General features: G+C 52.2%; 7 protein-coding genes across 7 annotated transcripts; 5 read left to right on the top strand and 2 right to left on the bottom strand.

The window, feature by feature from the left end:
* The first annotated feature begins 18 nt into the window (after positions 1-18).
* BO82DRAFT_384281 (kinetochore-microtubule binding complex subunit SPC105) lies at positions 19-5,469 on the top strand. The gene is made up of 4 exons (XM_025638092.1): positions 19-402; positions 476-827; positions 881-3,657; positions 3,707-5,469. Exons 1-4 carry the CDS (start codon positions 160-162, stop codon positions 5,189-5,191), a joined length of 4,857 nt encoding a protein of 1,618 aa, XP_025490827.1. The 5' UTR covers positions 19-159; the 3' UTR covers positions 5,192-5,469.
* A 323-nt stretch (positions 5,470-5,792) lies between these two features.
* Positions 5,793-9,076, bottom strand: BO82DRAFT_375456 (transcription factor domain-containing protein; the record flags this gene model as incomplete). The annotated part of the gene is made up of 5 exons (XM_025637480.1): positions 5,793-6,906; positions 6,956-7,504; positions 7,575-8,247; positions 8,311-8,699; positions 8,754-9,076. 5 exons carry the CDS (start codon positions 9,074-9,076, stop codon positions 5,793-5,795), a joined length of 3,048 nt encoding a protein of 1,015 aa, XP_025490826.1.
* A 4,074-nt stretch (positions 9,077-13,150) lies between these two features.
* On the top strand, positions 13,151-15,080 carry BO82DRAFT_105774 (bZIP transcription factor). Its single transcript, XM_025629758.1, has 2 exons — positions 13,151-13,652; positions 14,399-15,080. The coding sequence occupies exons 1-2, from the start codon at positions 13,385-13,387 to the stop codon at positions 14,932-14,934; spliced, it is 804 nt and encodes a 267-aa protein (XP_025490825.1). The 5' UTR covers positions 13,151-13,384; the 3' UTR covers positions 14,935-15,080.
* BO82DRAFT_105770 (uncharacterized protein) lies at positions 15,081-15,642 on the top strand. The gene has a single exon (XM_025629757.1). The coding sequence runs from the start codon at positions 15,226-15,228 to the stop codon at positions 15,538-15,540; it is 315 nt and encodes a 104-aa protein (XP_025490824.1). The 5' UTR covers positions 15,081-15,225; the 3' UTR covers positions 15,541-15,642.
* Positions 15,643-16,600: 958 nt separating this feature from the next.
* Positions 16,601-17,308, top strand: BO82DRAFT_417309 (uncharacterized protein; the record flags this gene model as incomplete). Its single annotated transcript, XM_025640019.1, has 3 exons — positions 16,601-16,621; positions 16,657-17,112; positions 17,252-17,308. 3 exons carry the CDS (start codon positions 16,601-16,603, stop codon positions 17,306-17,308), a joined length of 534 nt encoding a protein of 177 aa, XP_025490823.1.
* Positions 17,309-18,116: 808 nt separating this feature from the next.
* Positions 18,117-19,335, bottom strand: BO82DRAFT_365757 (Eisosome component PIL1/LSP1 family protein; the record flags this gene model as incomplete). The annotated part of the gene is made up of 4 exons (XM_025637015.1): positions 18,117-18,730; positions 18,790-18,979; positions 19,022-19,155; positions 19,218-19,335. The coding sequence occupies 4 exons, from the start codon at positions 19,333-19,335 to the stop codon at positions 18,117-18,119; spliced, it is 1,056 nt and encodes a 351-aa protein (XP_025490822.1).
* A 2,168-nt stretch (positions 19,336-21,503) lies between these two features.
* On the top strand, positions 21,504-25,208 carry BO82DRAFT_312548 (tRNA (34-2'-O)-methyltransferase regulator RTT10). Its single transcript, XM_025632444.1, has 3 exons — positions 21,504-21,594; positions 21,655-24,360; positions 24,407-25,208. Exons 1-3 carry the CDS (start codon positions 21,577-21,579, stop codon positions 25,118-25,120), a joined length of 3,438 nt encoding a protein of 1,145 aa, XP_025490821.1. The 5' UTR covers positions 21,504-21,576; the 3' UTR covers positions 25,121-25,208.
* Positions 25,209-25,439: the final 231 nt, after the last annotated feature.

The raw sequence follows: 25,439 nt of genomic DNA, 5'->3' as shown, positions 1-25,439 counted from the left end.
ACACCGGACGATAACTGAACCAGCGACAACCATACAACCATCCTTATTGTAACATCCAACAGAATTATGATCTTGCATTTCTGATCCCAAACGGATCTGCATACGACAAATACCTGATCTTCATTTCCCTCCAATCTATGTCCGCTCCAGCGTGAATCCATGGCGTCCAGAAGTGACTCCGCGGGGTCTCTCCGCCCGCGAGCCCGTCGCTCTCTTGCTCATATCCCGCGGTCGAGACTGACCTCGACGCTCGACCAAGAAAATGCGACGACGGATATCAGCTCCTCTCAACCCCTTGATGGACGCCCTAGACCCATGGGTAGAGATAAAAAGTCTCGTAGCAAAAGCTTAGGCCCTGGTGGTCTAGATGCGCTTCAGGACTCTAACGGCAATCGCCGCAAGGTACTTCGTGCCCCCTTATCCCTGATTCACCACCTGTATCTTGCTTACAGAGTCATTATTTGTTGTCGCGTAGTCCACAGCAGCCTTTCCCTTGAAGTCCATTCTCAAACCAACAGTTCCCGTGTCGCCCGTGCGCACTATTCCTACATTTGAAGAGACACGCAAACGGACGCCGGCCCGTGGATCGCAGCCGAGCATCAGCAATGAAATTAACACTCAGAGCAATGAAGGCCTCTTAATCGATCTTGATACTCCTGCGCCCGCTTCGAATTATTCCGATGACCGATCCAACCCTTTTGACAGCTTCAACGCTGCATCCATTCGAGATGAGATGGCCGCCGCAAGAGAAAAGGAAGAAAAGGAGCAGCGGGAGCGGGAGCGGAAGATGATCCTTGAGAAGAGGGAGGCACGTCGAAAGTCAATGGGTTTGTCACCTTGATTCATGCGCAGCCTATACGTCGCTTACCCACTATCACAGCAAATCGCCGTGTCTCATTCGCCCCCGAAGCCACATTGCACACTTGGAACGTGGTGGAAATACCCGACGACTCGACTTCATCATCTGCTGCCAATTCGACACGGCGCGCTTCATCATTAACCGGAGCTGGAAACCAAACCCCTGCTCCCCAAGTCCAGCAAGCCGAACAAGCCGAACCGCGACCCTCCCCCGATCCATACGTAGAGTCAGATGCCGGCTTCTCGCCCGTGCAGTATCCAGACTTGCAGCAACTCCAAACCCAGTCAACCAATGGAAGCTACGATGAAATGGGCTCGTCGCAGGAGATGTTCTCAAGCCCTTTCAGCGGAAGTTCAGCCGACGGGACTGAAGATCTTGGACTACAGAGAGACGATGATGACGATGACGACAATTCATCGACTTCTGGATTCGACGGAGAAAGCACGGCAATGAGCTTGGACGACATGTCAGTTCATTCTCCAGCCTCAGTTCATTCTGATGGTTCCGATGCTACCACTGGCAGCGCGCGCTTGAACGAAGCTTTGCGGCAAGCGGCTAGAGAAGCTGGAACTCGTGATTTTGAGGACGATGATGGAGACATGTCTATGGAGATCGCAGACCAGGAGATCACAGGTGCTTTCCAGCCTTGGATCAAAAAGGGCCAACGTGAGAGTTTCGACTGGGCGGATATCAGCGCTCAGTATGATCAGGAGAATGCTCCGCCTTCTGAACCAATGCTCGATGCTCCCCCGGCTGCGGAAGATGAGGATGATGTTATGGATGAGGACCTTAGCATGGAGGTCACCAATGCAATTGGCCGAATTCTCCCCAGTCAAGCGAGTCGACGCAGGAGTGAAGTGCGCCGCAAGTCTCTTAGCGAGGAGACTAATTATGAAGAACAGACCATGGAATTCACTAATGTCGTGGGAGGTATTGCACAGCCAGTTTCTCCCGCGAAGTCCATAGGGGCGGAAAGTACAAACGGAGATGAAGAGATGACTATGGAATTCACCTCCGTTGTTGGAGGCCTTTTGAACAGTCTTGACGTCGCCAACTATGCGGATGAGAACGACGATGATGATCAACAAGAAGCCTTCACATCAGGGGAGGACGACCGAGTTTTCTCTGGATGGGAGAACGGGAATGAGATGGATGATGGTATGGATATGGAGATTACTGGGGCCATCGGTGGCATTATTCCTGGTACTCAGGAGAGCATTGCAGCCGAAGATGACGACCAAACCGCAGGCATGGATATGACCGCTGCTGTTGGAAAGATTCTAGAACCAGAGGCAGAAAAAGAGCAAGGGCCACAGGAACCGGATGAAGACCGAGTGACCCCGGAACCCGAGCCGGCTCAACTGGGTAGTTCGCCTTTTCAAGAGACCGTACGGCAGTCTCCTACTAAGTCACCTGCTAAGTCGCCAACCAAATCACCTTCCAAGTCACCTTCCAAGTCGCCTTCCAAGTCGCCAGCCAAATCACTAGCGAAGTCGCCAGCTAAGTCGCAAGTCGAGTCTGCTTCCAAATCACCAGTATCGTTTCATGTTGCAGCTGTGGCATCAGAAAGTGGAAGCCCTAGCCTGGCAAGTGTACGGGCCCGACGAACGAGGCAAAGCTTGACCCATCCGGCGCCTACTACACCCACTCCACATACCCCACAGGTATCTCCACCGAAGGATATGGTCTCTCCTCCCAATCCATCCACGCCGACACTCAGTGCATCCTCGAATACACAAAAAACGACCCCTTCCAGAGATGCAGGTGCAAAACATGCATCACCACAGAAGCTGTCCCAGTCAGAATTACAAGAACCTGCAAGCAATACATCTCCCAGGCGCAAGAGTCTGTTTGGGGAGAGCGTCAATGGAAAATCGGCCCCTCTTTTTGTATTGCAACCCCATGGGAAGAGGCGGTCCTCGGGTCTCGGGATCGACAAAGAGGGGCTTGGATCACCCCGAGTCGCTGCTATGCTGGATAAGCGCCGGTCTATTGGTGAAGAAGCACCCGAATTTGTTCCTCAAGAGCAGTCAAAACAGGGTGTACGCTTTGAAGATCCCGTGAAGCTTCAGGAGGAAGTCGATCGTGAACGCGAAGAGGAGGTGAACAGAGAAGATGGCTTCATCTCACCCCCAAAACTGAACGACAGGGATCCCACCGCAAGCTTGAAGGACATGATTTCGAGCCTGACACCCAAGAAGAATAAGCTTCGTGGTAGAAAGAGCTTGCATGTCGGGGCCGCCCGTGGCCTGCTGGGTAAAAGACCAGTCGAGTTGGATTTGGACCTCGATGCGGATTCTGATCACACGCCAAAGCGCTTACGAGGCCGCGAGACTAGCAGCCCAGTGAAGAAGTTCAAGCTCCCAGCTCATTCGACCAACAGTGACACTTTTGGACGAGGATTCCAGTCTCCACTTAAGACCATTGGTGCACAGTCTCCCCTCAAATCTATGTCAACGCCAACACAGACCTCCAAGATCATCAGTGCTACCACGAGTCCCGTTAAAGATAACTCCGATATAGCATCCATCTCAGAATCAACCGAGGTGCAAGATGCGCCTGTAGAAGATGCTGGCTCGGAGGTCGAGCCTATACAGTTGCAGGAATTCCTCAACATGACCAACATCCACTTCATGGAACTCACAACCACGAAAAGAAGGCATACTACTGCCCCAGACAGCGCCCGGAAACGAAATCTTCGACTTTCTAGCGAGAACGAGGCTAGAAGTCCCGCGAGTTTCGAAGAGTGCGTGGCTGCCGGCTTCTGCACCGTGCCTATGCTTGAGTTGTTTCAGCATGTAAGTTCTTCTCAGGCTTAGTATTACTGCACCACTGACATCTTTCTAGTCTTGTCGAGAGTTGAAGTCGTATATAAATGAAGGCAGACAGGTGATCCGGTCTATTGAGACCGAGACTCTCGCTGATAATCCGCCACTTTTCCGCGAATATATGACCGCTCCACCGGACATCCGCTTGCTGATGGACAATCAATTCCGGAATGTGAAGACTCATGCTCGCCTACTCAGTAAGGCTACATGGTATGAGTGGCGCATGAAACTATTGGAGGGTCTTCGAGATGGCCTCAACCGTCACGTGCAAGAGATGAAAGCAGATGATGAACTTCTTGCTCAGCATGAGGCCCTTCTGAGCGGTACAGTACCCGCTCTCATCGAAAAACACTCTTCTCTCGAGGCGGAAGCCACGACACTGCAGCAACTAGCAGACGAGCTTGAGAACTGTGACCAAGATGAGCTGCGTAGCGCACGGGAAAAGCTTGCGGGCGTCGAGGACGAGATCGCGCAGAAAAAGAAGCTCCTACAGGAGATGCAGGCTGAACTCGAGGATAAGACCAACATCGTCGAAACCGGCACCGAGGTCAAAGCCGAGTATATGGCTCAGATCCAGGAAGCCGAACGAGTCAAGGCGGAATGTCGCGGCTGGAACGCGCAAGAGATCAGCGAACTGAAAGATTCAGTCCGCAACATTGAGCGCCAAACCGGCTGGAGCATCGTATCTGCCACCGCATCGGACGGTTCCACCCCAGCCGGCCCAGCAGTGACCATGTCCTACCGACACCAGCTGCAACTCACCTTCCACCCTGCGTCCTTCCTCATCAACAACAACAACCCCTCCACCACTCCCAACGACCAGGCCACCAACGCACCCATCACGCTCAAATACGCCCCCACCACCACTACCATCACGCCGAAACCCACCCCTTCCACCACCCCTTCCACCACTCCGCACCTGTCCGCTATCAACCTCCTCGTCCTGAAATCCCTCCAAATCCACCTCACCTCCATCCCGCAATCCTGCACCGCCCCAAGACACCTTCTCCGGTTCATCGCCCAAGCATGGGACCTGACCCTCCAGCTCGAAGAAGAAGCCCGCCTCCTCGAATTCTGCGGCGTCACCAAGCTCAAACTCCTCGAGGGCAACGACTCCGCCAACGCCAAAAAGACGCCTACTCCCGGCCCTTCCCTCCGCGCCCGCTGTACCCTCCTCAACCCCGTCCCGCCTTCTTCTTCTTCCTCTTCCTCCCTGTCGAACTGCCGCATCGACGTCGACTTCGCCGTCCGCACCCGCATCCTCCCTCCTCCACAGGACGGCGCGGGTGCAAGGGCACTTGGGCAGCTGGATCTCCAGACCGACGTCCTCGCCAGCAAGGTGTACGGATTCACTGCCCAGAGCAAGGGCTTGTCCGAGACGGAGATGCGCAGTATCCTGAACAAAGGTCTCTCCGGGTCCGGGGCCGCGTCCGAGGGCAAAATGCCACTCGGTCGGGGTGTCTGGAGGACGGCGGTGCGCAAGTTGACCGGCACAGTGTTTTGAACTTCAGACGTCATGTGCTGTGGTTCTGAACGGTGAGGAGAATGCGGAAGTGTTGCTGTGTTATAAATGGTTGAAGGTCGTAGGCATTGTGAGACTGGAGGTTGTTGGTTTTACGTTTCGGGGTTGTTTCTAAACTCTCACTTTCCACAGGTTCTGATTCCCTTCATGTTGATAATTTAAGGAGGAGTGTGCAGGGGAGTTCCAAATAGGTGTTTGGTTTGGGGCGCTCAGGAATTCTTTGGTGTAGTAGGTGCGGTTTGATATATTTTCAATTCTCTTTTTACTGAAAAGCATCAGTGCGGTGAATAGCATGTCCAACAACAAGAATCCACTATTGCCTATCTACTATCCATGTACATGCATGCAACAGTCCGAGGTATGGTTATGTGCTGTATATGTGGAGGGTTTCCAAATTCCATGCATTGGATGATGACAGTATGAGTACAGGAATAGGATGTGAAGAGTACTGGAGATTCGTGAATTCGTCATGTCTGTTTCATATCTGAAAGCATTAGGAGGGTATGGTATGTTATTTGGCAAAGGAGCGCTTATTCGGCCTGCTGCGTATGTGCACGTGACAGCAGACTAGTCTGCGTCTGATCTACATCGGGAATGGATATGGCCCGGAGAACGGACCGTTCATCCACATTGCATTCGCCTGCATGGCTTGTGCTGCTGCTGCTGCTGCTGCATCGTCAGACACGGGGGCCTGGCCTTGAGATCCGCCACTTCTTGGTGGTGGCACCATGTTGGGCGCGTATGGTGGTAGGCCCAGGTCCATGGGTATTGGACCCATTGCCTGCTGTCCACCTAAATTCGGAGTGCCGAACTGGGACGGCGGTGGTGCGTCCATGCTCACGTTGCTGCCGAGGTCGGCCATCGGTTGCGAGTGCGATGCGTCCGGAATGGGATAATTCAGGTCGAAGCTAAAGATGCCGTTCAGTGCCTGGGGCGACAGCTCCCAATCAGCTGTCAGAGGGATTTGCCACAGACCTGGCTGGCCGAAGTGAAAATTGTCGCTGTTGACCGAGACGGGAAAGAAGCCGGCGTCGAAGCCGCTTATACCGAAAGGTTGCTGCTGCTGGGAGGGAGCGTCGCTGGGGCGCAGGGGAACCGGCGTAGCCGATTGACTATGAGACTGTGCTTGTGGCCGTTGGGAATATGTTGTGGTAAGAGGAGGCGGGGATGTGGGGTAAGTTTCTGGGTTAGGGGCGGGACTGAAACTGTCGGGAACAACGTAACCGGAGGAGTTGATTTGAGGCAGACCTTCGATGTTGGGAGCAATGTTGTGTGTATTCTTGTGAGCGGCAGATGAGGTAGGAGAGGTCGGGGTAGACGTGGGAAGACTGGTCCGTGATTGAGAAGCAAGGCCGGGTTGTCGATGGCGTGAATAACCAGTCTGATCCGCAGCGGTTCGTGATGCTGTACGGTCCTCATCCTTGTTTGTCTCGGGTGAATTGCTTTTCATGTCACCGGGTTTCAGGACTTTGACGTCTCGTTCGACAAGATTGCGAGCGAGTCGCTCGAAATTGGCACTCATTTTAGTCATAAACCGAGCATAGTGGCCCGGTCCATCGCCTGGAATAAGTGTTGCGAAGAAGGTCGCGGCCATGGTGAGAGATTGGAGGTCTTCTTTGGCTTTAGGATGCTGAGGGTTCTTCAGAATATTGACGAAGATGTTCATTACTGCAAGGAACACGTAATACAGAAGAGACCTACTGAACATTAGCATATACGGAAGACCTCGGCTCGGGCATACCTTACCAGATCCATGCAATGTCGCCCCATGGCAGGTTGTTGACTAATTTCAAAGTATCCCGTGCGGCCTGTACACAGATCTCTGAAGAGACAGTGGCTTCGCTAAGAATCAAGCCGTAGTCATCCATAGGATGTCCTCTTGCAATGTGATCCATACACCCGAAATGAAGTAACACCGGGAGTCGATGTATCATGAGCATTGTGTTATAGTAAACAAATTGCAGGCCGGCGGAGGCGAATCCAAGCAAGAAGTCCTGGCCTGTTCCTCTTTTCTTCAGGCGACACTCGAACGGATTAGCGCTCTTCCATTCTTCAAGTTCCGAGTGTAGTTCTCGGATACCTTGGAAGATGACTGCAGGAGACTTGTGCTCCAGAGCCTTCGTAGAGTAGAGTTTGCTGTACATGCGACTTTTGATCACTGTGATCTTACAAAGCTGGCGGAAGAAAGAATTATGTGACGACGTCACGAATGCATCGTCTGTGTTGTCTGCCGGAAAGTCCACGTCGAAGTCCTCATGATTCTGGATGGGACTACTTCCTGCGCGTATACATGTGCTAGAAAGAGAACGCATGTCAGAAGATTGTTCAGCCTATTTTCTGAGATGACTATAATGAGGGGACGCACCTTTGGTCAAGTATATAGGCAACCCAGAACACTCTGCGTCTTTGCTCTTGCTCGGTGGGAGAGAGATGTGGTCTCGCGATATTGCGGTGTAGTCCCATGCGGTGACAGGCTTGCACGGCAGCCGTAATTATCGGCAAGGAGGACTGGGTTCCAGAATTTCCTCGGAGAAAAAGGGCCATGCCCAAAAGAGCCTGTATGCTAAGGAGGTCGGTTCTCCTTAACGACAGCTCTACAAAGACTGACATAGCGTTCTTGTAGTAGAGCCAAGCTCTCTCCCTGTCCTTCTCGGATTTCTGGCAGTTGGAAAACCGATATTCATAGGCCAGAGACAGCAGGATGTTAATACTAGCCCATCGAGCGGCATCATCACACGTCTGCTGCGTGTACTGCCACTCAACCAAGCGCATAAACGTCGCTTCATGATACAGCGGGAACAAACGATTTACCGTGCGAAAATAATCGCGCAACAACGCAAAGACCTCTGCTCGGGGAGGCAGCGGCTTGAACACTTCCGAGGTGAAGATATCATGGAAGACGTCTGGCCGCCAATAATCCCAAGGACTATCTCGAGTTGAGTCAGAAAATATGACATTCACAAGCTTTGTTTCACCGGTCTTTCTCTTAATCCATTCAAGGCCTTCTCGTGAGAGAATAGACATTGAAGAGGACCGTCCTTGAATCGAAGTCAGTCGAGGTTTGTGGAAAGAAGCGCCGCAAATGGGAGAACAGTTCGTACCATAGTACCTATATTCTTCTCTATTGTCCAGGACGAAAAGAGGGGCATGGGGCTGGCCGGGCTTGGGAATTGCACGGTTTCCACCCTTGGGAGATTCCGGTGCAGCTTGTAACTTTCCCTTGTCATTCGACGGATGAGGCTGTGCGTCTGGCAAATCGCTAGAAGCATCTAGAGCCGACGGTTCGGAATTGCGTCTACTGACGCCAGCACGAGGACTAAAGTAGGGGGAAATGAGATCGTCATCGGAGTCCAAATCACGATCACAATCATCTCCCTCTTCGCTCAGATACTCATCCTCAAGTGACAGCTCTTCGGCGAACAAACCAGCGGCTCGAAGCAGAGACTCTGTCCTCTTGACTCGTTCTTCTAGTGTTCTCACATACTGTGTCCTAGCCAATTTTTAGTGCGGCTTCGAGAGTAGTCAGGGTGGTAGAAAGACTTACCTTTTCAATGACTCTCTTTTTTCTTTTCTTGTGGTGAATTTGCATGGTATATTGCGGCGCATACATTGGATGCAAGCATTGCTAGACCCTTCGACTTCGCATTTGATCTTTCTCTTGTAGCATGTTTCACATGCCTGCATTGAACGTTTACTGACGTGCTCTATTGTATTGCAAAACCAAGAGGACAGATTGCTTACCAGTGGATTCCGCCTCCGGCTGTCCAGGTCCTGCCCACCGCTGGAGCCTGTATTTCTTGGAAGGAGAGGACTAGTTTGGACGCGCCAGGAGGACGAGTGATCGGTACTCAGATCCAGACTCTGCATGGCGTGTGTCTAGACAGAGCAATCGGCTACTATCACCATAGATTCGAACGGGCCCATACTCAAATGGCCTGGTGGATCACCTTATAGGCTGACGACAACGGAGCGTGATCATGTGCAATAAAGCAGCGGAGTAAGCATCGCTCATCCAATAGCAACAAGCAGGACCAAGCTGAAGAAGAATGAAAAAAGATTTTAGCGGCCGGATAGACAACACCAGCCCAGCCCTATCAGGCAAAATATACAGGAGAAAAGAGGTTGAGTGAACGGCAAACGGGAAAGAGTGATGAGAGCGCTACGCGGGAGGGATCGAGCCTTAGGCTCTTAGCTACCCGGCTTCCGTTTAGTGCAGGAGGATCGGGTCGAGATGTGTAATGCTTATTTGCCCAGTTGAACTGTGTTGCAGCGGCACAAGGACAATTTCGTTATGGCCAAAGACAATCCAGATAATGAGATCTGCACCAGCGACAGTAGACACCGAAAGGAGGTGATCAAAGGTGTTGACTCGAATTTTTCATTAATCTGGTGACAGTTGGGAGGTCCTTTTTGGCAGGGATTATTAATGCCGTCCCATGCTGGAGGAGATTGTCGAGGCTCGCTCGGCAAGTCGGCGCCTCCAAATTCCGTCCCGGACGGCACAACGCTTCTTTCCGATGCGAGAACACCCTCATAGCAATGCAAAAACCCCTCAGACCATACCCCTATTCATGTCCCTGGAATCGTAGTATGCTGATTAGATTCAAGATCGAGGCTGTTCCGCTACTTCTTTGCTTCGTTGCTTCACATAGTCTCTTTAGTCTTGTTGCCCGGCGGACAGAACCTCTTCTGGTCCAATCCTGCTTTGTGTGCAAAATTGATGTGACTTGGTCGACTGCTGTTCACCATCCTGATAAGCACGAAAGGCCCATGCTAGTTACAATTCGAAGTAACAAATTTCAAACGGGTTTGTGTTGATATTTGGGTGGCTTCGTGGCAAGCTCAAGTTGTCGAACAGACAAATAAGCCCTGGCGGGACTTGTTTGCTAGAACCTCCAGAACAAACTTCCAGAACAAACTTCCAGAACAAACTTCCAGAACACAAATATTATGTGCTAGTAGTATCATCAAGCCTTCCCCGCATTCTGGAACCGGTACGTTTGCCCCGCGGTGAGTTTCGACGCTCGGTCGCCGGTCTAGGACACGGAAGTACGTCAGCATTCTTGCGCATCGACTGGCTGGGAAGGGGAATGGTCTAGAGCAATTGACTCACTGCATGATACGACCAAGCAGGTCGGTGGCCGGTGTACAATTCGCAGTTGCGGGTCTGAGAATGCTGCATGCTACGAGAGCAAGGGACGGAGTGAGTATAGAGTCGTGGTTGTGGTCGCGGCGATAGTTGTGGAATAAGCTTTCACCCTGTCAGTTGCAGCGAAGGCGCGAAGTCTTTTTTCACGAGTCCTGAGTGCGGATCCAACATGATAGACCTTTAACCATGATTAGTTTGAAGCATTGCTGCTCTGAAATACGGATGTGAGAAATGATGCCGAGGTGCTATAGCGCTTTGCGCTTCCTTAAGGCCGAGACAAGGACAATGTGGCAGAGAGAACATATAGTAAGCCTTCGCGGAAGCTGCGATGCCTGCCCATCGCCCAGTGCCCAGTGCCGCGAATGACGTGCCCATTTAGGAAGTCGCTCCTCGTGGCTCACCGAGGCAGTCCGATCATATGAGTTACAATTCCGACGTGCATGTATGGCACTGTAGAATGATCACTGGGTAAGTACGTGGGATGTAGTACGTTGGCTCTCTTCATATTACGTATAAAGATCTCCAACGCTCTTGTCCCAAGTGGCCAACCACCACCCTCCGACGAACGGGGAAATTCTACGCGAAGCCTACTAGGGATTCGGCGTTTCCCGTAGATGGCGAATGTGGATAGAGGGACACCAGATGCACACTGCTGGGGCAGTTGGAGGATAGACTACCATGAACTATGAGGATGTGCTATGTACGTAGCGCGAAGCTGTTACTCGGCCGTCGGGGAAAAGAAGGTATAAGGTCTGGGTCACAGTGGACATGTATGGGCCGCTCCGGACGGGAGTCAAGTCTCCGCGGAGACAAATCATGAACACGGAGACGCAGTGGGGATGGCGCGAGAGAAAGAGCAGTCGATCAGGGACTACGTAGAGGTCACTGTCTGGACGCAACCGCTGTCGCTTCATATTTGTGTAACTCGCACGACGCACAGCCGATGCAATCGGATCGAGATAGAGCAGCAAGCCACGATCTTCTATCGAGGTAAACGACGGTGCAGAATTTGCTTAATGGCACCTGGCAAGTAGACAGCAAGCAGGATTGGACTGAGTCAGCTCACCTCTCGATCTGTGCGATTCATTTACGCGAGACAGAAGTCTCATACTTCAACAAGCCTCGGGGAAACTACGGCAGCAAAAGTGAGATGTGGATCGCGGGGGGAGACAACTGTGCCTGGTTCGTCCGGCGGGTAGAAGCCCTGTGAGGATGAGAAGTGGAAGATGGAGAGTGAAAGTAAACAGCCACCAAGATATGCTCAAAGAGGGAGAAAGACCAGCGCCAAGGAATGAGAAGCACCAAATCTCATTCAAAGGTACCAACGGCGTCGTCCGCATCAGGTGGCAAAGGCCATTGAGTGGATACGGATTTTTCCGCCGTGGGAAATGAAAGAGAGGCATTCCCAGAGCTACTGTGAGTCCGTGTAGCTGGAGCTGCGAGCTTAGCAGTAGTGAGCACACGGCGCTCAAAATTCTTGCAGTAGTAGTGGAGCCCGGGCTATCCTGAATCGTGAAATCGGACTGGAGATAAATTGGGCCAGGCTCGACCAGTGGGAACTGTCTAAGCCAAAATGATGTAAGTTCCGAGAGTCTGGAAGTTCCGAAAGCCTCCCCTGAATGAAGCGCGGAAGCGGTTGGTTGTGTGAAGACTGAGAAACTTTGAGAAGTTGGAAGTTGATATCCACCGCGGAACAATCGATCATCATTCATGTTCTTTCTCTGGAAACCCGACCGGTAGGAAGTGCGAGTACGCGTTGGCTTTTGGTTCCTAGATAGTTAGCCCAGAACGGTGATGACGAATGTTCAGTGACAGGAACTGAATGATGAGTGGGAAGGAGTGGGAGGAGTGGGAGGACGATTGGGTCCCTCAGCGGGTCGTCTCCCCTTTCCAGTTTGTACTGTTGTTACTTGTTACTTGTACTGATTTGCGCTGTGTTGACGTCCGCCCGCTCTTCGGCTCCTGCCCATTCAGATCTCGTCCTTCCTCACGGTCTCCCTTCACTGACAATTACCCACTTCTCCAGAACTGCTTGTTCCTCTTAACCCTTCTATTCTTCTGGAAATTCCTTTTTTTTTTTTTTTTTTTTTCTTTTTTTTTTTCCAGCTGGACCACAATCTCATGACATAGATATCAACATTTATATCATCCCCTTTCCCTGTCCTCTTTCCTTCCTTTCCATACTTCTTTAACACCCTCCCACTCTGTTCTGCCGGCGAGCGGTGAAACTGAATGAAGTGACCCGAGGTTGGCAAATTGACCAACCACAGAGTGCGATCACGACATTTCTCCATTCTATCAGATCATCCGCTAGCTTGGCCGGGCCATGAGACGATCAACCATCAACGCCCGTATTCGCTGCTTGTGTGCTTATTCCCTTTCCCCCCCCCCGACCTGATGTTCTCTTTTCTCATCTTTTTGTTTGGATGATACATGCCCCAATTTCCTATTGCTGCTGGACCTTTCCCTACCACCCTACTGTTGTGTGATCCTGCATCTCCTGCTACCAAACGCCTCCCACCCCCCTCCCACACCCCCCCCTCCTTCTCCCCTCTCATTCCTCCTGGGTTGATCCACCCAGCTAGACTAATTGTGTCTTATTCCCGTCCTCTAACTCGTGCTCTTTGCGTACGTGGCTAGCCGTCTCGGGCCATGCCATGACCATAGGTAAAGTGAATGCGGAAAACAGTTTATCTTTGCTATAAGTCACCCCCCGACATTTGCCTCTTCCAGCTCAAAGACAGAAACAAAAAAAAATTAAAATTATTCTATAACTCATTGGATCATTTGTTCTGCTTTACCCAAAACCGAATTCTCCCCTCTTTACCGTGCTGATCCGGGGTCCGACATTGGCTCTGGTGGTCATCTATCATCCTCTCTGTTGGCTCGGGGGAAAAAAAAGCAAGCCACCCAGCATACTTGGGGGGCAAAGTCATTAGGTCCAGCAAAACAATTTTAATAAAACACAGAACCTAATTAAGAGGACAAGAGACCAAAAATCCTCTAAAAAGCCCTCCACCGCCAAAATGTCAGATGAGCAAACCCTCGCTCAGCGGACAGCCTCGAGCTTCGATAGGCTCGAAAACTTCAACTTTCTTCTCTCTCGACACGATCCCAACCTGGCCAAGAGTCGACAGTACTCCTTTGATGCAGAATCGACAGCTTTGGCCTCCTTTCAGAACTTGAATATGGATTACGACCAGACCGAGGGAATGGGCGGCCTGTCCGTCAGTTCATATGACAGCATTGAGGACGAGCGCAGTCCGATCGATGTGCGAGGATATCCGCATTATGGTAAGTCGGAAGCTTGGAGCTTTCTATAAATGACTCTCATTGTTGCATTGTTGGCGCCATCTTCAAGCTTTGTGGTTCGTTTTCCCAATCTCTGGCCCTACGGCTCTCCGATGGAATATGCTGGAGTTGCTGCGGAATGCATGTAACAGCAAACGCTTTCCTCCTGTTTCTGGAAAACCGACGGGGCTTTAAACTGATAGATTGTCTTACCTGGCTGCCTGATGGAGTTTCCGTGGCTTTGCCATTTCCTTGTCTAACCGCCTTGTGCCTGTCTGTTGTCTCCTGTGTTGTGTCTCTTGCTCCTCTTTTTCACCTTCCTTACTGCTGTGTCGGACCCAGCAATGATCAATGCATTGCGGGAGGGGAATTTCCTGAATCTTCTGGAGAAAGCAATCACCCTCCTCGTGCAGACTGGTCTGTTGTTGTTGCGGTTCTGACTGCTCATTTTTTGACCAATCTATTTCCGGGGATTCGTGGTTGTCTGGTGATGAGTGCAATGCTCTATGTGAGCACGCAATCATCCACACCAATGACAACGTCGGGAGCCTTGTCAGTGACGGACCCTTAAGCCAAGCTCTCATCCCTTGGTGTACCGGACCAAGATCCCCTTCCATGTGCCCCATCATATCTTGCTGCTTCCGCTTCCATTGTTCCTTTCCACCCCCCTTTCCCCATCCCACTGTGGCTTTTTTATCTTATCGCTTGCCGTCCACTCCTCTACCTTGGTGTTGACAGCTTCACAACAGATCAAATGCTTTCCTATCCAGCTCACCCACTCTACCCACCCATCTCATATGGGCCCCCAGATGATCTGGCGCAGGTCCCCGGGGCCCTGACGCCATCTGATGTCTCCTCGTCCATATCACCTCCCAACGGTGCCATCACCAATACCAAATACAGCACACAGATTCACGGCGACCACCTCGCGTCGGCTCTCAATCAGGAAGAGGGTGTCCGTCGCGCCGCGGAAGAAGACCGCCGGCGCCGGAACACGGCCGCCAGTGCCCGGTTCCGCATGAAGAAGAAGCAACGCGAGCAGACGCTGGAACGCACCGTGCGCGAGACGACCGAGAAGAACGCCTCGCTCGAGGCTCGCGTGGCCCAGCTCGAGATGGAGAACCGATGGCTCAAGAACTTGCTCACCGAGAAGCACGAAGCCAGCTCGACCCGGTTGGCGCCCCCGACCGACAGCAGCGCCTTGACCTCGAAAACCTCCAGCGTCACCGGCCCAGGACAGAAACATATCCAGCCCAAAAAGAAGGGCGTGGGCACCGACAGCTGAACCCGTGTCAAATCAAAAGAAATCGCATAAAACCTACTTATTGATTCTCCACTCACGCGACATGTCGAGTCCCTTGCGCCTTCATTAGTTTGCGGATTCCGTTTGACGCTGTGCTTCTTCGCATCTGTTTTTATCTCTTTGTATGCTTCTCATACCATTCGCTTCGAAAGGCCGGGGACCTATCCTAGGATGGAAAGTCGGATGACGATGTAATGACCTTTTGAGTTTCTCTATCCATTTTCTTTTCGCAAGTGTGCACGCAACCCACACTTATCCTCAACCATCATCTTCATGTTTCGGTATATGAAGGCCAGTCATATACACGTGTGTCGTTTATTGAACATTTCCGGGTTATTACTATCAGGGCGGGATGGGGGATCGGGATCAGGAAGCCTCGATTGTGACCGATTGCTATTTTCTTTTCTCTATATATACATTTGTGTCTGTGTTGTTCGTTTCGTTGTTCTCTTCCAAACGCGCAAATCGGAGTCCAGGGAATACGGGGTGTTTATATTGACTTCTTTTGTTTTCGCTGAGACCCAGGCACGTACAATCTCGCATCTTTCATTTATCGTATGGGGCTATAGCTATGAGGCGCCGGCTTGAAGCCGACCATACCTGGGGATTTCTCAGGAGAGAGAGGGTGATTTACCAGACTGAAATGAATGAACAAGAAGAGCCCACTGAACAAATCTTCGATGAACGAATTACCCTTAATTCTTCCAGATGGTGTCAAACATCCGTACAGGTAACCCAGTTAATTGGAGGGAACTATAGACTCCTCTCAGGGCCGTCCATGAATTGCAATCCACCAGGAATTGCGCCATCATGAACCTGAATCACACCAAACTCTAGCGAACCCCCACGGGGCACATACTTGTGGTATTGGTCAGTCTGCAAACCACCGCAGCACCGTAGTCTACATGTACTGTACGGTACTTCTGCACTAGCTTCACCTCGCTTCACCCAGGCGGAGAGGTGATTCGAGGGACCTTGCGGAATACTCAGCTGAGGTGTTCGCTACCGTCACTGCACTAGACTAATATGTGTACTCAGTCTCTCGATCTCCCCGAGGAGGTTTATGCAGTGCAGTGGTGTGACTGATGCGGTGGTGACCGACATTACTTCATCTCGGCCGGCGCACCCGCACCCGCACCCGCACTCGGCATTCCTGCCTGAGGAATATTCATGTAGGATCGCGGGGAGGGCGTCCGGATTGGGATGGGCGTTGACTCTGTCTGTACCTGGTAATGGCCCGGGCCTGCCTTACTGAGGTGAGCACGCCGCACTGTCTGGTTCTTCACTATACCACTGTACTGTTCTGCCGTGTACTGTACAGAGGGCAGGCTTAGTCCAGGTATAGTGAACATTGAGACATGACTGTATATAGACGTGACTCTATACACTCGAAACCTCGGCTGCTTCCATAACTTATACTCCCCATCTTTCTGGTACAGTCCACCCCATGATCTCAAAGTTGAACCCAAGTATCCCTAAGTTTTCAGGAATACATCACAACCATCCGCCTCAACACAAGACCAGTACAGTACACCCCCACCCTACAGTTGCAAAAGTCTGTAGCTGAAACACCGCGCCATATTTAGTCCAGTTACTCCCTCGAACGAGTACACATGAGCCTACATGACAGCAAGTGCTTCCACACCCGATGACTGCCTACACCGAACAGGTTAATCCATCTAAGTATAGCTACACCGAATCAAGACGAAGAAAGCCTGGAACTCCGGTCTTCGACGCATGTCCGCATATCCGCAAATCGATCTCTATATCTATATCACGCTGGACTCAGCTAACAGCCCACTATACACTACACTACGAACCTTTCCCCATAGCCGTCAACTCCAGCAGCAGCAGCAGCAGCAGCAGCAGCCAACCCAATCACGACCATCACACACCCCACCCACCATCTCAAGTCCCATGCCACTCGCGATGTGTCGAGCGAGCACGCACATCCGTGCTCAGGTCGATGCTTGGGGTTACAAATCGTTCGATCAACGGGGGGCGGGGGGCAACGGGAAGATATGCCATCAAGAGGGATTTCGCGAGATCGCGGTTGAGGTTTGGGTCTGTATGCGTCTGGCTCTATGGCGATACAATGCGTTATCTCGTCTTTTCGCTGGAGAGGGGTTGGTTCGCGGCCGGAGTACGGGCCGGGGTATAGTAAGTCACCTTGGGTATCTTGTGTGGTTTAGATCTTTGGATAGGATGGCGGTGATGGATCTCGTGGATTTCGTCTAGTCTAGCGAGGTGAACAGAATGTTGTTGATTGGGTTTGGGGGTTGTGTTTTTTTTCATAAAGGCCTATGCTGCGAGTTTGGGTCTCTCGTCACGAGAATGGTTGATTTGGAGGGAGTAATGGTGGGTGGGTGGGAGGGAGGGAGGGAAGGAGGTGATACCTCGGGTATAGGTCCTGCTGAGGGCTCATTGTTGCAGCGGTTTTGGAATGGGTTGGGGCTAGTTCATAGCCAGCCCAGAGCATCATTGAGATGCGGTGCTAGGTCGGTGGGTATCTATCGTTTTTATGATTCTCGGCGAAGTTGCAATCTACTTCGCTCTCTATACTCCCAGCCGTGAGATAAGAGGAATACCGCTTTCTTAATATTGGTTCTACATGGCCTCCTTCGATGGGAGAATAAAACCTGTAGGACCATACTTCAACTAAATAATGACCGCAAGTCAATCGATTACTATTCAAATCCTAAACAACATGACTGCAATCACGACGCAACACAACACAAGTCAAAACATGTACCTCCCCATCACCATCAACCTGGGCAAGTGGTATAGTATTACATTAGTCGATTAAGACAGTAGAGGGAAAATAATCGCCCGCGTTAAAAAGTCCGACCCCCTATGGCATCATCGCAGACGTGCGCCGTCAGGGCACAAATTCACACCCCTCTTGTTTTGCGGACACACGCCTGGATATTATGTTCTGTTTTTTTTTTGGTTTTGTTTTTGGCAGGATAGACATCGCCATCGGAATCGATTAATCATCAGTAATTCATCGGGGGTGAAAGCAGACAAGGCAGAACAACAACACATCAAGCGGGAATCTCGATGGAAACCAAATCACACAATTAGTGGCGTACTCCAGGAACCTCCATGTTCAGGATAATATCAATCAGATTCAAGTTACTGTTTGAAAAGGGGAAAGCAACCTCTTAAACGGCTGTCTCGGGCTCTCTCTCCTCCTCCCGGCCCCGAGTCTCACCGTCCAGAGTGCTGGCGACCTCCTCGCCATCCTCTACATCGTGGTGGTAGGACGAGTGCTGGTCGGCGGGCACCCACGAATCGCGGCCCAGAGGCTGGTCCTGGCCAGAGAGGTCGACGCCCTCGCGGCTCTTGTTCACGCCTTCGCGGCGACGCTGCGACAGGGTGCGCGAGCGGGTCGACAGGTTGGACTTGACCGAGGCCTTGGAGGTGACCCAGTTGGCGAGTGCCTCCTCGCAGTCCTGGATGATGGCCTTGCTGGCATCGTAGCCGTCGTAGGCGTGGCGAGTCTCGCCGGGGGTCACCGGCGTGTCGTCGATCAAATCCAACAGGTGCTTGCCGTAGCCGGCGATCAGCGCCACCTTCTCGCAGTGCTCGCGGAGCGCATCGAACTGGTACTGGAAGGCGGCCTTGAGCTTCTCGCGGGTGATGTTGGAGAGCTGGGCCTCGGCCACGAGCGACTCGGCCTCCGCGCGGACCAACTCCTGCTCCAGGACGACGATGCGGGGAGAGTTGGGGTCCTTGTACTTGAGCTTGGCGATCTCATCGGTAATCTTCTGCTTGCCTGTAGGGTGGATGCACGGTCAGTCACCTGACTCCGAGGGCACTGGGGCAAAAACTTACGGTCACGGCTGGGCTGGACGGAAGCCTCGATGTTGCGAATGCTCTTTATGGTAACACGGTACTGATCGTAACGGTCAACGAAGAGATCCTCGAGCTCTCCAATCTCGTAGAGCAAGACACCGAGCTTGTCGGTGATGTCAGACACATCCTCATCGCAGTTCTCACCCCAGATGGAGAGTTGTTGCTGCTGCTGTTAGTACACTCCGGAAGCTCCATGCCAGCGACAACGTACAGCAGTCTCCATGCGCTCCCGGGACACCATCTCCATGCTGCGCATGACGTTCTTCTCCATCTTGACCAGCTGGGAGAGCTTGCGGGCTAGGTCTGGCCCGAAGGCGCCGGCGGCGTTCTTGCGCAGGGCATGGCCTGTACCTTAATTGTGTTAGCAGGATGGGCGTCAACCATAACAGGCCAAAAAGAACACGCACCGAAGCCACCCTTTCCGAAGAGTCTGTTGGACTTGGTGGAGGACAATGGCGGGGGAGGGTTCTCGATCTGCGAGGCGGTGGGCACGCGCGACTGGCGCATAGAATAGGTGCGATGCATGGTGACGAAGTTGCTCGCTATTGTTGTGAAAGCTCAAGGGAAGTGAGTGAAAAGGATAGGGCAAAGTGAGGATATGAGGAGAAGAAATCGCGGAAAAGGATTGCAGCAGAATCAGATGGTCGGGATCCTTTCTAAGATAGACCTTTTTTTTTTTTTCCTTTCCTTTTGCGCAGGAGTGACGTGTGGCACCGAGTGCGACGGGATGCGACGGAAGAGTGACCGACGAAGGATGGGTGGGAACTGCAACCTGTTCGAGATCTGGATTAGTGGGCTACTAATGATCGACTAAAAGCCGTGGGTTGAGAGCGAGGCACTAACCGGTTAAGCGATCTTTTAAGGAGGGATCGATGACACTCTGGCGCTCTGGGTCCTGGCTCCTGAGGATCTCCCCTTGCGGTGCAAGATCGAAGCACTAGAGAATTGAGGTGGGTGATTGCAACGCTTTGGAGAGGCTGGTGACGTCGAGACTGCGGAGACCACGCTCTAAACCCGATTCGGTTGCGGGCTCGGTCGGGCAGGAAATTAGTGATGACTCGGGATTCAACAACCTACCCAAGTGCCTGCGTGTACTGTTAAGAAGCTGGATCGGAGGGCGAATTGGCAAATCACAGCGTACAGTTTGAAGAGCTCTCAGTTATGCTCTGTTAATATATTAAGCAACTGGTCAGAGGTACAAGCAGACGAAAGACAAAAAGCGAAACCGTCGAGGAAGGGCTGATATACCACCCTCCGTCCCCATCATCCCATCCGCGACGTCATCGCGATCCGAAGAACGCCTTCCCCATATCTGATGTCATCGATCGTTTGCCCTCGATACACTGAAGATGAAGCTGCAAATTCAGAGTTTGCACGATGCAATCAGACCCTACCGACTGGAAGCTAGTTCAGTCAAGGTTTGCATGGCTGCCTAATAGTCTGGATTTCACCTGATGTTTGTGTAGAACAGGAAAATCTTAACCTTGCCTAGTGTGCTTCCCAGCCCCATGGAGACTCTCGGACCACAAATTACCATTACCCACCGAACTGTGCTCCTGAGGCTAGAGCTGAGTACTCGAGATAAATTGCGAGTCTCAGATTCATGCGGGTCCATTGTTTAAGCTCCTATACCGCACGCACAGATGCAGTGTTCTTTGGTCGCAGTGATCGACCATCTCCGCATTTGGACCATTTAGAACCAGATCTCATGGCATCGCATTGCTTGGCAAAAAGAATCGGCACTGCAACATCATGACGAACGGTGGGGTGGTATCACCAGTGATTGACGCATGACGAGAGATGATTTTTTTCCTTTTTTTTTTTTTTTTTTTTTTTTGCTTCATGCAGGCCATGATGTGGAGATCCAGGAGAAGTAGCCATTGAGTTTTGTACCTCGTCGCCCTCATCGGTTCAAGCAGCGCCTTTGGGGATGTGCCTTTTCGCATTGACTGGTGCCGATGACATCTTCAAGCGCTCGCTCTGACCTTGCGGGAGGGTTCTTATCTGCAGATGCTCACCCTGCTCGAGGTAAAGCCTTATTGAAATTAGAGAACCCCCCCGGTACCGTGGACAATTCCTCCCATTACTCAATTTCCACTTTCATATTAGGTCTTGTTTTCTTACCGACCACTAGATCTTCTGCTTGAAAACAGCGCCCAGCACCCTGTGAACGAAACTTTTGATCAGCATACTGACCCCCTGTGCCTGTTGATCAGTGTCTCAACATTCTCGGAACAATCCGCGCATGTCTTAGATTAGTTTTAATTATGCAAGCATGTGTAGCTCCTTGCATCCGAAATTGTCAAATCAACGAGGCCACGAAAGATTTCCCAGAAAGCTTGTAAATCCTTTAAGATAAGGTCAAGCACGACCCCATGGTCACGAGTTGGCTTGCGAAGCATGACGGAAATCGTAGCACACCTTTCTATTGCACAAGAGTAAGCCATTCGGCACGGCAACCTATAGCGTCAGATTTGCATCTAAGCTTTGCACAAGGTACATGATCAATTCATTGTTTCTGCTCAGGGATGAATGAAAGAGATAAGTCCTCAGTCCACCCACTCAGCACATCACGTGCACCAATGGCTCAATCGGGAAAGTGGGCATCCCGCACCGCTTACCTAAGCATCCTCACAATGGGTGGAAATTCTGGAATTTTGAGCGAGGAAATGATTCTCCACGCGGGGAAAAGCCACCGCTTAAGGTAGAGGTCAGTGACAAGCCATCTGGAACCAAGCGAACCAATGTGTCGCGCTGGCAGCATCAATGACTTCCTCCCTCGAGGTGAGTGGTTGCTCTTTCTTGCGTGTCCGACGGAAGCCGTTAGCTAATATGCCGTACAAGCACATTGACACATGCGTCCCGGTAACCGCGCTGAAGGCGCTGGTCTTGAAAGATGTTAAACTCCTTCTCCAGAGTCAAGGGACCCATGTCCGGCTCCTTCATGAAGAAAGCGGGCGTCTGCTCGCCGAACTGAAAGTGTTCAAACGAAACCATGTGCACGGGATCGTTGCGCTGGGCCACTCAGAACAAGAACCACAGGCGGACTTTGTTGCGTGGGGAGGGCAGTCCGTCCGAGCGTTCAGTCTACACATTGACAGTCAGCAGCTGAGCGCAAGTGTACAAGCTGCGAGCCCAGAGTATCTCGCGCCGGATTGGATCCTGGCTGGATGTGCGCCTGAGACGGATGGCGAAGTTGTAAATGCTTATATGCTGACGGCTCACAATGCGCTCTTGGGCGTGCAGCTTGTCAGGCAGGCCGGGGCTGACTATGAGAAACGGATTGAAATCCGCCAACTTGTGGCTGGTGTGAAGTCCATCCTTTATTCGGCGAATGTGCTTTCGCTGTCCGAAGCCCACATCCTTGTTGCGGCTGGCACGGTTTTTGGCGAGATTATAGTCTGGTCGTGCTACTTGGCTGAGGACGATTCGACCAGCGCAACCGGGTCGATACATCACTTTTTTACAGGCCATGAGGGATCGATCTTTGGAGTCCAGATTTCTCCTCTGATTCCTTCTCTGCACGGGGGTCGTGATGGACGACTCCTGGCTAGTTGCAGTGACGACAGAACTGTCAGGATCTGGGACATCTCCGATTGCGAGCGTACTTCCCGTCACGACACTCCCGCCTATTCGACCGATGGGTTCGAGCTTCGCGGCACAGGATTCGGCGCAGGAGCTGGTGACAATGGGCTCGGGTCTGAGTCCATTCTTGCGAGTGCGTTTGGCCACTTGGCCCGTATCTGGGGGGTTCATTTCCTGCCTGTCAAGCAAGGCCTTGGGAAAGTCAATCTGCTTTCGCGTGGCGAAGATGCTACGTGCTTGCTCTGGGACCTGACCTGGGACCCGTCTTCGACAGAAAAGCCTCAGTTTCAACTGGTGGAGACCATGTCTGTGCGCAAACATACGGGCAAGCACATCTGGGCACTTGAGATGCGTCATACCGACACAGAAACGGTTGTTTATACTGGTGGTGCTGATGGCGCCGTGAAGAGCTTTACCATCGAACTGCATGGCGATGGAGATGTCATTCTGCCCAATCTCCGTAACCGCATCGCAACCTCGGTAGATGCTTCCAGTCCTGAACCTCGTATTGAAACCTCGATTAAAGGTTTTGGATTCGTCTCGCAGGACTCGTTTGTCGCCACGACCGTGCGAGGTGAGGTTCAGATCGGACGGATAGGGACGGGGAGCTCGACTACACAGCACATCCTCAAAGAGACTCTAACAGTTGAGGAAGACTTGCGCTCGTATTCAGTCATCACGGGCTTGCCACAGAAAGGCATAGCTCTCCTGGGTAACGCCCGAGGCTTGATACGACTATATGACCACAGTACCGGATCACTCACCAAAGTGGTCGATGCTGGCCAAAGGCCGGTGGGATTGTACGCTCTCGAGTACCAATCTAGCACGACCGAGAAAGCGGCAACTTTGTCGTTCGTTGCAGTCTATCCGAAAGCCGAGAAGGCTGATTTGTTCTTGGCTACGATGGCAGACGGCGCAGATCCATGCGTGGATAGAGTCAAGCTTGACCTGCCCCACGGTTTCGGTGTGTCGACTGCAGCCTTAATTCATGATGACCAGTACCTCGCGCTGGGATCCCTGACGGGCTCATTTGCTGTTTATCCCGTGGCAGTGTCAGAAATCCTTAAGCCAGTCATGCCTTCGTGCAAGGTACACGGACGCGAAGGACTCAGCTTCATCACTTCATTTGCATCGCTCTACGGGGACAGAGGATCCGACCTGCCATATTTCATGACTTGTGGTCGGAATGGAACATATAGCATTCATGAACTGGCCTTTTCCACAGGTCCGGACCCCTCGGTCTCCTTGAGAACGCTCCACTGTTCCTCTCTTGCGTTCAATTGTGAGATAGCAGGCGCTTATATCGACAACGTCTCCAAAGACTTGATGTTCTATGGGTTCCAGCCGATGGACTTTGTGCTTTGGAACGAGTCCGCTCAGACAGAGGTCGCCAGACACAACTGTAACGGAGGCCGGCGATCCTGGGCGTTTCAGCCCAGCCAAGATGTTGCTTGGGCGGGATCGTTCATCTGGATTCAGTCCGGGTTGACTGCCCTGTCGATACAGCCAGACGCCAGTCGCACGTTGCGTTCCGGAAGCCATGGTCGGGAAGTCAAGGACATGTGTGCCACTCAGAACTCGGATGGTCTAGGCCCCTTGTTTGCGACTGGCTCAGAAGACACCAACGTGCGGATATTCACACCTCAAGACCCGCAGGTAGAGCCCCGCTGGGGTGCATTCAAATGCCTCCGGCTGTTGCGGATGCATCATACCGGAATTCAAAGCGTGGACTGGTCCAAGGATGGCAAATTCCTCTTTACCAGCGGAGGCTATGAGCAATTTTTCGTCTGGCGGGCGTGCTCGATCCCCCAATTTGGTCTGGGAACCATGCTGGCGGGAGAGTGTCCTAAGAGTGACCCCAACTCCGATCTGCGGGTGACGAGCTTCGACACGTTGGAAGTGGACGAGAGAGAGGCGGAGAATGGATTCCTTCTTTGCCTGACATACTCCAACTCCACCATCAAGGTACTCACTATCCTCCCCTCCCTCGTGCTCTGTGCTAATTGTCTAGATCTTCCATTACTCGTCCGCCGACAAGGGCTGCTTCACCCTTCTCGCCAGTGGTACCTATATGAGCAACTGTCTCACCCAGGCTCGATTCCTCCTGAACGGCTCTACCTTGAATCTGATCACGGCCGCGACGGACGGATACTTCACCCTGTGGAACTTGACTTCCGTCCTCGAGCGATTCTACACCATCTCGTCGCCACTGATCCCCAAGCAACCCATCCGCGGAGCATCGATCGCGCCGGAGACGATCTCCTGCGAGAACCGGTACCAGATCCACTGGAACAGCATCAAGGCGATGGATCTGGCCGACCTATCGGTCACCTCGGCGCTGATCGTCGCCGGTGGCGACGACAACGCCGTGACCGCGACTCTGCTGGACACCACCGCCGGCGCCAGCGACGCGACATACACGGTGACCATCCCCGACGCGCACGCAGCATGCGTCACGACGGTCCGCATCCTCAAGCACATCCACGATCAGGGAGTAAAGAGGTTCGTCGTTGCCTCCTCGGGCAACGATCACCAAGTCAAGATCTGGTGGATCGACGTCGACCCCAGCCGGCACGGACGGGAGAGGCTCCAGATCCGCCAAGCGGTGGAGCGGTACAGCTGCGTTGCGGACATCTCGTCGTTGGATATCATCCACGACGCGGCATCGGGTGCGGGGAAGCTGGTTGTGTGTGGGGCGGGCATGGAGATGTTGGATTTTCGGTGATAGAATTCCCTGCTAGCTCTTCACGGCATTGCACATATACCTTGCGATAGATAGAAACCTAGACGCATAGCAAATTGTTTTCAACCCGGACGAAATGGAAATCCACCGTTAGTACAGTACCTACGGAACCGTATTCAAGCATCATGCCAGACGGACATCCCGTAGCCAAAGAGGTATAGCCCATCCTCAATGCAGGGATCCCTTGCAGATCAAAGAGCTTGAACCCCGCACTCTGGAAAGATTGAGTTGGCAAGTGGAGTGAGTGGTTGGAGTACCGGTTGAATTGGGGTTTCGAGCTCATATCGACCAGCCTCTGGAG

Source organism: Aspergillus uvarum (assembly GCF_003184745.1).
Source record: "Aspergillus uvarum CBS 121591 unplaced genomic scaffold BO82scaffold_35, whole genome shotgun sequence".
NCBI lineage: Eukaryota > Fungi > Ascomycota > Eurotiomycetes > Eurotiales > Aspergillaceae > Aspergillus > Aspergillus uvarum.
Note: the sequence above shows the minus strand (reverse complement) of the source record. Positions and strands in the feature narration are given on the sequence as shown.